Raw genomic sequence first — 12,385 nt, forward strand, 5'->3', positions numbered from 1 at the left:
TGCTGTGTTGAACACGGACGGTAGGAAGGTAGGGATGGGAGGAAGGAAACAAGACAAGGCTATTGCAGTAGTTTCAGGGAGAAGCGATGGTGCTTGAATTGGAGTGATAGCATTGGTGTTGATGGTGAGAATCTGTAGCATTCTGGATATATTTCTTTTTTTTTATTATACTTTAAGTTTTAGGGTACATGTGCATATTGTGCAGGTTAGTTACATATGTATACATGTGCCATGCTGCTGCGCTGCACCCACTAACTCGTCATCTAGCATTAGGTATATCTCCCGATGCTATCCCTCCCGCCTCCCCCCACCCCACAACAGTCGCATTCTGAATATATTTCTAACATGTAACTCATATGATACGGATGTTGTGTAATGGAAAGAGAATAGTTAAGAATGACTTCAAGGTTTTGAACTGAAAAATTGATGAGTGGAGGCACCATTTACTACACTGGCAAGGATTTCAAAATGAGCAAAATTTCCATTTTGGATATGTTAGGATTGAGATGCTTGTCAGACATCAAATAGAGATGCTGCAGGGGCAGATGGACATGGGAGGCTGGAGTGCAGGGGACAGATTGGGGCTAGACACATACATTTAGAAATCTCAGCACATAGATGGCATTCAAAACTGTGAAACCGAATAGATTCCCCAGGGGAGAAATTTTGGAAGAGAATTGAGCCCAAGTACACTCTTGCCTTTGGAGGTCAGAAAAAATGAAGAGAAACCAGCAGTGGAGTCTGCAAACATGCAGGCATTGGGGAATGAAGGGAAAGTCTTGTCTTGGAAGAAAAATGAAGACATTCTTTCTAAAAGGAGTGATCAAATATGTCAACTGCTGTGAGATCAGTAAGATGAGGAGCTTGAAATAATCATTTATTTTGTTTTCCTTTATTTAATGTGTATTTATTTTTATTAGAGACAGGGTCTTGCTTTGTTGCTCAGGGTGGTCTCAGACTCCTGGGCCCAAGTAATCCTTCCATCTCAGCTTCCTGAGTAGCTGAGAAAACAGGCATGTGCCACTATGCTAGGCTTAATAATCATTTGTTGGTTGTCAGGATGGCTCATGCCTGTAATCCCAGCAGTTTGGGAGGCAGAGGTGGAAGGATTACTTGAGTCCAGGAGTTTGAGACCAGCCTCACAACGTAGTGAAACCCCATCTTTACAAAAAATAAAAAATTAACCAGGTATGTTGGTGCATGCTTGTGGTCCCAGCTACTCTAGAGGCTGAGGCCGAAGGATTGCTTGAACCCTGGAGTTGGAGGCTGTAGTGAGCCATGATGGTGCCACTGTATTCTTCCTGGTGACACAGCGATACCTTGTCTCAACAAAACAAAACAAAATAAAAAAATATTTATTTTGTCATCATGGAGGTGATTGTGTTTCTTTTTTTTTTGTGTTTTTTTTTTTTTTTTGAGAGGGAGTCTCACTCTGTTGCCCAGGCTGGAGTGCAGTGGCCTGATCTCGGCTCACTGCAAGCTCCACCTCCCGGGTTCACACCATTCTCCTGCCTCAGCCTCCCAAGTAGCTGGGACTACAGGAGCCTGCCACCACGCCTGGCTAATTTTTTTTGTATTTTTTGTAGAGACGGGGTTTCACTGTGTTAGCCAGGATGGTCTTGATCTCCTGACCTTGTGATCCGCCCACCTCGGCCTCCCAAAGTGTATGTGTTTTTATGAAGTTGTGGAAACAAATGCCTGGATGCAATTATTTGTGGGCTCCAAGTACCTTTATAGTCCACCCACAGTAAATAATGTTTTTTGCATTTCCAAACATTGATGAATACTTAAAACTTTACACTATGTACTTTGGGGCTGGCTGGTAGTATAAACATTGTTTCCTTGAAGTTTAGTTAAGACTCCTAGGTTGGTCTTCCAGAGTTCCTTTATTTGCAAAACTCCAAAAATGTACTAGTTTTAACTTGTCTAAATTCCTTACATCTAATTATTTTCCATCCATTAAAAGACTAACAAGTCCATAAAAATTGAGAGATTAATGTAACTCAGGAAAATTCCATCTTCTCTGGGAAAACACAACTCAGTGTAGGCAGAATAGTTTAAAAAATACTATAACTTTTTACCCCTTTTCCTTCTGGTGCTGACAGAGATCAAATATCAAATGGTCCAGGTCAGAGATTAGTTATGGGGATTCTTCAGTTAAAAATGAGGCACTCCTATGCACTCACTCTCTTGAGACCAATGAATATGTTAACAGTTAGTGTTGCTTAAATGTTTATTGCCTTCCTTTTAGTAAAATCAATTATTAAAAAATTGTTGGCTTAGATGTGATTCCATATTATCTAAATGGTGGAATCTTTATTTGCTATCTTGCAAAAAATATTGGAATTAATGTAAAGCATATAAAATATTGAAACTCATAAAGCCAAAAACATTCTCAAGTGTTCTGCCAATGTTCATTATAGTTTCCTTAAAATACAGTATATAAATGAAAACTATTCCAGACACTTCTCCCACGTTATACTCTTGTGCTTTTTGCTTTCCTTTCTCCAGAGGGAAAATTTATAGAGGGCATGGGGTGGCCATATAGCAGGGGAAGCGGGTTGCACGAGAAGAATGTAACAGAAATTTACCAGATTGTATTCACGATCTGAAACTGATCTGAGAACAGAAATGGCCTTTCATGTGCATGGCTTGTTCAAGGCAAAGGGTAGGTTTTAAAGAAGTTAGAATTTGCCTTTGATGCCTCACACTCTTGCAGCCTGCCACTTCTTTGTAGTTGAGGATATTCTCCTTGCAAGGTTGTGGACATATGGTTACATATTTCATTATCTTCTGTTTGAAATTGGTTGGTTACATTTTTAATTTTTGTTATGAGCTTACATTTGCTTTCTCATTCCCATTTTATTATGTAACATCAATAATTACCAAAGAGGTTATTGAGTGTTATTGTTAGGAATAAGACAGATGCAAGTTTAAATCCTAGCTTTGACACTTACTGGGAGACTTGTCTCAGTGGCCTGCCTTCTATGTGCCTCAATTTCCTCAAACATAGGATGATGACAGTCCTCACATTATGAGATTGTTGTGATGAGGATTATATCAAGCGACTTATGGGAAAAGATCAGTGCAAAATATAAGCCCTGATATATTTTAATTAGAAATTGAATAATACATGCCTTGGAAATAAACAATAATAAATTCAACATGTGTAGTAAATATATAATAACAAAGGAAATTTGGGTGAAACATTTCTCAGTTATAAGAAGGAAGATTTCTTGATTTGTATTATAGAGTGTTTAGTCCGGAAACATTTATCATTACAAAGAACAGCATGAAATCTTAATTAGATTCCCTCACTAGGAGTTATCAAGATAAAAGAAATGCAGAGGATTAATAACATTATATTTAAAGTAAATATCCACTGTCTATGTGCGTTAAATATTCCATTTCAGAAAACTTAGAGATTATTTATTTATACTAGGATGAATGTGTATCATATTAGACTTCTTAAATGAATAACAATTCTGCTTTAGGGAAGCAGTAGTAGGCTGCTGATAGTAGGCTATCAGGATATTTATCTGTCTTTCTATCCATCGGCTTGTATGCATCTAAGTATTTATACATCCTATCAGAATCACAAAATACATACAAGTAAATGCCAACAAAATCTCAAAATGCAATTAAATTTAGGACATTTTTGCCTTGAATGGCCTCCATACTTAATCTCAATTATTCTTTGAAATTTGGGAGAATAATACATTTTATTACACAAACAAACATACGATTTGAGTTAGAATCACTGATGACAAAACGTTAATCTAAAGTACCGACACAAGGGTGAGTTGGTTGAACAGAATGTGTATAGTTGGGGACTTTCAGATGATTGTCATGTGGGCGTGTGTGACTAACAGTATGGTTGATTATACACTAGAATGTTGTGGCCTAGAAATAATGCCTAATTTTGTTCCAAGCATTTTGTTCAACCTGATATGCAAACAGTAATATATCTCAATATCTTCTGGAAGATGAAACCTTAAGTCATTTAAGGACACAAGCAGCAACATTAACTGTTATCAGACTTTGGTTTATTGTAAAATTTAGCAAAGTTTTTCTTGTAATCCCTGACCCATTGCTCTGAAAACAAAAGCAAAAACATAATTATTGCTTATTCTTTTCCCCCTACTTTGTTTGTGCTACTGTAAAAGAAGGGAGAAAATCATTGTAATAAATAAAAAATAGAGATGTAACAGAGAAAAATAAATCAGCTCAGATGAGAAGTATTAGGAGCAACAGAAATACCATTAAGCAGTTTCAAAATCAGCTTCTTTTAAAAAGGTCATCTTATTAAAATAAAAATCACACCAAAAATATAGCAGCGGAGAAGAAGGATAAATACAAGTTAATTGCACACCAGTCCCATGCAAAAAACTGTGTCACTAGCCAAAGCAGTAGTATTCAGAATCCAATTTAGGACGCTTGTGTAGTGCCTGTGAGTCCTCTATTAGGGAGCTGTCACTGAATTGGTCCAAGTCTGAAGGGGTCTGATGGCCTGGGACATCATCCGCCAACGTGTCCAGATAACTTCCCACGGAAATGCCATCCAGCCCATCACTGCCATCGTGTAGGCTGTTGTAGCTGCCACGTAAGGAGGTGCTCTGACTCTCCAACAAACTGCACAGGCTGCCACTGAGGCTGCTGCCTCTGCTGGTAATGGTGGCTTTTTCTTCGATCATCCACTTGATGGACTCAATGCTCTCATTGATTACAAGCAACTGGCGCATGAGCCTGACGTCTGTGGCTCTGAGGTTAACCTATGGACAAAGAGAGAAGAAAGATATTCCAGTCATTTTACACTCTCGAAAGGCCTCAAATTCATTTGGGGACTGTCTGCTGCAGTTCAGAATTTTAAATTCACAGAATAAAATATAAGTGGACTGGTTCTCAGGAACTTTTTGATAATTGCTGACTGAAGGTAGGAGTTATAATAAAAAAAAACTCACTTCGTGCCAGATGCATCAGGCTCCAAAAGGCACAATAAAATCCCTGCTGCATCCCTGACCCTAACCAAGTGGCCTGAACATATCATACTGAATGGCAGGTTCTCTACTACAAAATTTATTTTCTCTTTGGCCAGATTAAGTTTATTAATGTTTACGTTGGCTTATATACGTGGGTCCTGAGGGGTGGGGAGAAAAGGAAGGTGAACAAATTAAGGAGTCATCCTCAGCATCGTAGAAGCCTCTAAAAGCCTCTGATTATAGAGTGATAATGTGCCAAGCACCATCATAAAAGTTCAGCATTCATTAGCAAAATCTAATAACACTGTATGACAGGTATTATTATTTTTGTCTTCATTTTACACATGAAGAAAAATAAATCTATAGAAAAGAGTTAAGAGTACAAAAAAGACCTGTATTCTTTGTGACTATATCAACATAGACAGTGCTGAATAATGTTTTTGCTTTTAAGAACAAAATTGCTCTAATATTCCCTGAATGCAAAGGATGGGTGATACACTGGGCTGATCCAATTTATGAGACGAAGTGTACAAATATTTCTGTATATCTGACTATTTGTTTCAGATATATCAGGGGCACCCCAATCAAAAGTGGGATACCAGATGTTGGGAAGGTCTGAGAATTCCCTTATGTGCCTTCTAGGTGTGTGGTCCTTTTTTTGGGGGGGTGGGGTGGGGGGACGGAGTCTCGCTCTGTCGCCCAGGCTGGAGTGCAGTGGCGGAATCTCGGCTCACTGCAAGCTCCGCCTCCTGAGTTCACGCCATTCTCCTGCCTCAGCCTCCCGAGTAGCTGGGACTACAGGCGCCCGCCACCACGCCCGGCTAATTTTTGTATTTTTAGTAGAGATGGGGTTTCACCATGTTGGCCAGGATGGTCTCAAACTCTTGACCGCGTGTTCCGCCCGCCTCCGCCTCCCAAAGTGCTGGGATTACAGGCGTGAGCCACTGCTCCCGGCAGGTGTGTGGTCCTTCTGATAGCTCTAAGTTACTTCAGGGATATCTATCTCCACAGCCACAAAGCAGGGTCTCTTTGCAGGTCCCACAGTTTACTGTAAACATTTGCTAATATCAAGAGGTGGTGTCTGGGGAGGTGGTGCTGTAAGAACTCCCATGATTGTTCTGTTGGAACAGAAGAGATATGGCTCGAGTACAGAGCCTGGCAGGACCATGTTTGGCCACTAGAGGTCCTAGTCACATTCTCTGTGGTTTGTTTGCTTGTTTTTTGAGACAGTCTCACTCTATTGCCCAGGCTGAAGTGCAGTGGCTCAATCTTGGCTCACTGCAACCTCCGCCTCCTGGGTTCAAATTATTCTCCTGCCTCAGCCTCCTGAGTAGCTGGGATTACAGGCACGCAACACCATGTCCAGCTAATTTTTAGTATTTTTAGTGGAGACGGGGTTTCACCATGCTGGCCAGGCTGGTCTTGAACTCCTGACCTCGTGATCTGCCCTCCTCAGCCTCCCAAAGTGCTGAGATTACAAGCATGAGCCACCACGTCCGGCCTTCTCTATGGTTTAAAAACCGATTTCTGTCCCTCCAGTTGGGTTACTAACCCAAAAGTCTGGGTCATGCTAATTCTTTCTTTAGGATCCAGAGCTAATTCAGATTTATGTCCGTTTCTGGAATTATCAGACATTCATTCTTGGATGACTCAAACTGTAAGGAAGAAAAGAGCGAATTGTCCTCAAAAGTATTCATTTGTATTGTAAAAATATTTCTGTATGAGGAGTTAATCCATAACTGAAGAGGAACTTTGGATTGAGGGAACATGATGAACAAACATTAGGAGAGATGGAATTTCCATTAATAACTGCAAGAGATGCAAGATTGTACAGGTTTCGAAAGAATAAAAATATATCTATGAATACAAAAAACATAAAGTACAATTTAAAATCCCTTAATTTTGCTGGAATATTGAAGTGACTTGAGTCACTTCATCTTCTCTGAACAAAGCACTAAAAATAAATTGCACAGGAAGTAACAAAGAAAATTACTTTTCACTGAGACGTTCATGAACAGAAGGATGTGAACTTAGCCTTGAGATGCCCCTCTGTTTGTTGGGGTGTCTCAATAACCTTGCAATGACTTTATGTTGAGGAAGGAGGTTTCTGACAGTCTTTATGTTTAAATTCCTCCGCACACCCTATGAGCCAGGAAGACAATGGTCAAGTTACAAGTAATATAACAAATATTTATAAATCACCAACAATTTGCCTAGGTCCACTGAGCAGCCCAGAAAAATCAATATCAGTCAAACTTTTGCAAAATCATTCAGCAGGCATCTGTAGCTGATAAAACATGCTGGCCCCTTATAAGCCATGGCAGAATATCAATCTGACCATTTCCCAATAGCCACCCAGATAAATCACGGCTGCATTTATTCACATCTCCACCCTCTCCCATGAAAATGTTCCAGCCCATTCCCAGCTCTGGGCATGCTCCTCTGTCATTCCCCATTCTTGAAAAACTTCACTCTCTTCCTCTCCAAATACTCCCCATTCTTCAAGTCATACTTCTCTCATCAAGCACTACTTGAGGGCTCCAGCCTCCTCTGCTGGCCTGCTTCACCACTACCGTCCTGTTAGCTTATCTCCTAACATAGCTTAACTTTGTACTGTCATATACTGCCAATGATTGTCTTTTAGCAATTTCAACTAGGCTGTGAGCTCCTTAAAGAAAGAAGCCATGTCTCACATTTCTTCCATATGTTAAGGTCTGTCCTAAGCATTGCTTGATTTTTGGAAATAGTCATAATTGGTTGATTTTGGGAAATAGCCATAATTTTAGGAATTGTGAAAGTTTAGCTCTTAAGACAGTAGTAATACACGTTCCTAACAACTATGCCACCAGGGGTTAAAACATACTTAGAATAAATTTTTTGTCAGCAATTTTTGTCTGACTTACACAGTGGCTGCATCAAGTACAAGTTTTTCAGTTTTATTAAGCAATAAGAAGAAAAGAGGAGTGGACTATGAAGTAACAAAAGCTTCCTTTGACCATGAAATGACTTATTTAAATAAGAAAATCTTTTTTTTTTTTTTTACTGGAAGCAAAACATTCACAGGCCATTGAACTACTGTTGGGGAAAAAAACGACACAAGCAAGTTAGTTAGAACGTGTTGATCTGGTTGATAATGATTATAGATTCAACTATGTCTAACCCTGTGTCCTCCCGGGAGAGAGTAAACAGCTTCCCACCGTGGGAGCGCTGGGCACGTCAGTTCACACGCTGGCAGGTCCATTACCAGGAGCTCCAGGCACAGAGAGTCCTGGGCTGGCCCAGCTGCTGCACTCTGCTTTCTCCAAGCACCAAGGTGCAGTTATGCTACCGATGACCCTTGCAAGTATGAGCAATTCACCAAACAACTAAATCACAATGACTCTTCTGTCTCTAGTACCTGCCCCGCCTTTCCTCACTGTTATTCATTTCAGTCTTAATGAAGTCTAGCCATCAATTAAAAACAGAGTAGCCTTGCCCTTGCAGCATGAAACTGTGGTTCCTTCTGTTGGAGTCTTATAAGGTCCCTCAACTTGACTCTGAGGATACTGAGAGTTGAGATCTCCTAAAGGTCTGAGTTTAAATGTCACCTCCTAGGAGAACCTGATTCCTGATCAATCATAAAATGCAATACCCATGCCTAGATTAATATTACATTTCCATGTATATTTCCTTCTTCATATTTATGACTAGTTGAAATCATAATCTTTCTAATGGATTTACTTATTATTTTCTCTTCCCCCCATGAGCATGGAAGCACCACAGAGTGCTTGGGTCTTGATCTTTCCTGGTCACCACTCTATGCCAAAACCTGGAAGAGTATCTCACACAAGTAGGTGCTGAATTAGTACCTGTCCAACATCTGAATAAGAAACTTTGCTTCAGATTGGATTGTCTGTTGGAATCTCGGGTTTTGCTGTGGGTCAGTAATATGTGACTTGAGAGGGAAAAAAAAGTAGCTTCGGGAAAGAACATTTCAATATTGAAGCATTCTCAGCAGATAATCCCTTCTATTCCTTCTCCAGATTCAAACACCGAGTAACTGGTGTGAGGTTATTCCTAGCTTAAATTTACAGAATATGAGATAGTATCTCTAAAAGGAAGTGGACTTCAAGGTGTGAGTCACACTCCAAACATTATTCTGTTTGTTCAGAGGTGATAACCGGTACTAGCACAGCATGGGTGTTCTGTAAACACTTGGCAAAATGAACTGAACAAAGGGAACAAACAACCAGGACATGTACCAAAAAACAACAACAACAAAAATAAGGTTTAGACTGATCGGTCCAAAGGTCCAAAGAGATGTGGATGTCCTTTCCTCTTTTCCTCTTCACTTCCCCTCCTCTACTCTGGTCCTTACAGTTTATGTCATATGGTTCAGCTTCCTACTTAGTCTCTCAGGCTTCAGGATTATGATGTCACAGGTCTCTGTATTTTAGGGAGAATGTTGAGATTTCATGTCATTTTTTTGACAGGTGATGAACTGAGTCTATGGTAGAACTTGAAATGAGGAATCTTGAAGGAGAAAATATTCTTAACAGCAAACTTTCCCAGATATCTTTTTTTCTTCTAGAGTGCCATTTAAAAATTGAAAGAATACAAAGGTTATGCATTGGCACAATGGAATCTAAGAAAAAAATGCAGTCGGATTTTTGGTTGCTAACCAAGTTGACTTCTTTGTGGTGTTGTATGAGGAACATGGTACTGACTCCAATCTGCCACTGCCACTATCTTCCCATTTGACCTTTGGGGAAAGTGGCTTGGCATACAGGACCTCAGTTTCCTTATACATGAAGAAAAATCAGGAGATTTCATTCCGAGCTGCAGTGAACCATGGGACTCAGTGAAGGTGGTAAAGTAGTTCTGTGAACAAAGACTAATCTTACCCAATAAGAAGACTGAATTCAACTGAGGCATCCACCTAACATATCTGCTTTTCTTACTGAGATTTCATTTCAGATATTTAATAATGTCTTATAACATTTCAGGCATTTAATGTTTAATTTAATAGGAAGAGTCTACAGATCAGATAATCTCAGGATTTCCTTCCATTTTGACATATTCTCTGATATTTTGCCATTCCTGTGGCCATTTGATTATGAAATTGTTTATGTTATGAGAAAATTATGCAGGCGCTAGAGGAGACAGAAGAATCAATTCTGCTGCTCAATAACTCCAGCAAAAGATGTAGCTGGTAAAAACTCATGGCTAAGGCTCGAAGTTTGGGTTTGATGTTAATTTTAGGTACTTTATCAGAAAGTTTGTCATAATAATTGTTGCTCTCACCATTTGGGTTTGAATAAAAATCATTTTTGTATTCCACTCCAAGACAAACGTGCATATCATCTTTAATACGTCTATATATTAACTGAAGTGTGCACATGAGCTGCTGAATGTATCTTCCAAATAGGGACATTTTTTGCCTTTCTAGAGCCTTGGATAGCATCATATACTCAGGTTTCTCATAAAGCCCTCCTCCATTATTGTTACCCTTTTATTTATGAATGTCAACTAGTCAGATAAAAGCAGGCCACCTCCTAGTTATGCATTTGTATGGTAAAATCCACAATATTTAAGATGTAAATCCCAACCATCCTGCAAGCTGTAATATGAATTAGAAGGAAGAAGGACTTCTTTGCAAGTCCATAGTCACATACATTGAAGGAAGAAAGGTTAGACTTGCTTTTTAATGTGATGTTCTAACCCTAGTTTCTCATTAGGAGAAACTAATCATCATTCTCTCTGATTTGTAGTTGGTGGAAGAGAGTTTAGTTCTGTCAGGGCCTCTTTTCTATCCACATTTATTTTAGAATATATTTTTAAAAGTCTATATAAACTGAAGAGCTGTTTAAAAGCACTTGGAGTATTGTTTTTCTAGCAATTTATTCCAGTTTGTTTGCTTCTTCCTTTTGCATAAGCTCCTTGTGTTCAAATTTGCCCTCTCTCCAAATTCAGGACATCCTCAATTTGATGATCACAGAAGATTTTCTGCCTACCCATCCTTAAAATTTCCAGCAGTGTTTTCAATATCTATACTTATAAATCGCTCCTCTGTTTTCTCAGAAGATCCATAAAAATATTATCATCTTTTTGCAGTCTGAGAAGACACTGTACAACATTTCCACTCACTGTTTTTGGTTTGGAATGCTTCAGGTGAAAAGCCTGCAATTATGCAAAAGTCAGTGCTGTTCCTTCCATCAAAGCTTTCTTTCACTTTCTCAGTCAGTTCAAAATTTACAACAAAATTTGTTTCTAACTGGGCAACAGAGGATTCCCTTTCACATCAGTCAGCTTTGTCTTCCTCCATTTTTGTTGTTTATATGTGGAACTGAACAATAACTGAAACAGTTCACTCTTTTCCCAGAACCTTATAGAAAAGTAATTTCCCCAAGGACTAAATTACATACATAAAAATACTGTCATCAGCACAGTGGACTGATTGATGTTGTTTTGATAAAGTAGAAAGCTGTATCTGGTGTATTTGAAAGGAGCACATGTGACTCCCGTGAATCATAAGCATAAATTCCGGCCACCAGACCTGCTCGTGAGATCTGTACAGTTTCTGCTGGTGAGTCATCTGATTGCCAAAGTAATACATGCAGCTTTTCAGTATGATTTCATCAGATTCTAGGTCCAATTGATACTTAGATGCCTGTGATGTCAATTCCTTTTCCATAATCTAATACAGTGAAAACTGTTTCCCTGAATATTTTCAACATGAATGTGCAAAGTGTAATTTAGGCTGATGCAATCGGCTATAAATCACCTGAGCCGAGATTCATTTAGAATGATCTAATGAAAACATGGACTCCCCATATTCACAGCAGAGAAGTTTTTCACATTGAACACAGACCAGAGAAGTGTTTCCACTAATTTATAGTAAGTATTGTGCATGTGTGTCTTTTCAATTTAGAACTTAAAATGTTCTTTTCACATGGTAGACCAGGGCATGTTAATGTGCTCCTCCGTGATCTGTAGTGGCCACAGTTATATTGTAAGGGAAGGACACAGGGTAGTGTGCCAGCAAATGTTTAACAAGCAGCTTCCTGGGAAAAATAAACATGCACACACACACATGCATGTGTATATACTACAAAATATAATACAAATTGTGCTGATATGGAAGATGTATAACACACACTTGACAGATAATAATAAAATATACAGCACTTTTTATTGTCAATTCCATATAACCAACTGATTTCAGAGAATGTTTTATTTATTCTTGCTGAACTGTTGTATGTATAGCAAACTATGGACACAGTTCAAACAAAATGTCACAAATACAGTTAATCTCAATTGATAATTCATTCCTCAATAATTGTTATTGTTACACCTGATATGTGATCCACTGTTAAATTATTTTTCACTTAGTGAAAAATATATTAATTAAACTGAAATTTGTTTCA

The 12,385-nt window shown here is 38.9% G+C and overlaps 1 protein-coding gene across 1 annotated transcript in view; it reads right to left on the bottom strand.

The window, feature by feature from the left end:
- Positions 1-4,029: 4,029 nt before the first annotated feature.
- The window catches only part of LURAP1L (leucine rich adaptor protein 1 like), a 48,502-nt gene continuing 40,146 nt past the window's right edge, over positions 4,030-12,385 (bottom strand). The window contains exon 2 of the mRNA XM_003804934.6: positions 4,030-4,772. Coding sequence (XP_003804982.2) covers positions 4,398-4,772 — 375 coding nt within the window. The 3' untranslated portion in view covers positions 4,030-4,397. The remainder of the gene's footprint in view (positions 4,773-12,385) is intronic.

This window comes from Pan paniscus, chromosome 11 (genome assembly GCF_029289425.2).
Source record: "Pan paniscus chromosome 11, NHGRI_mPanPan1-v2.0_pri, whole genome shotgun sequence".
In the NCBI taxonomy this organism is placed as follows: Eukaryota; Metazoa; Chordata; class Mammalia; order Primates; family Hominidae; genus Pan; species Pan paniscus.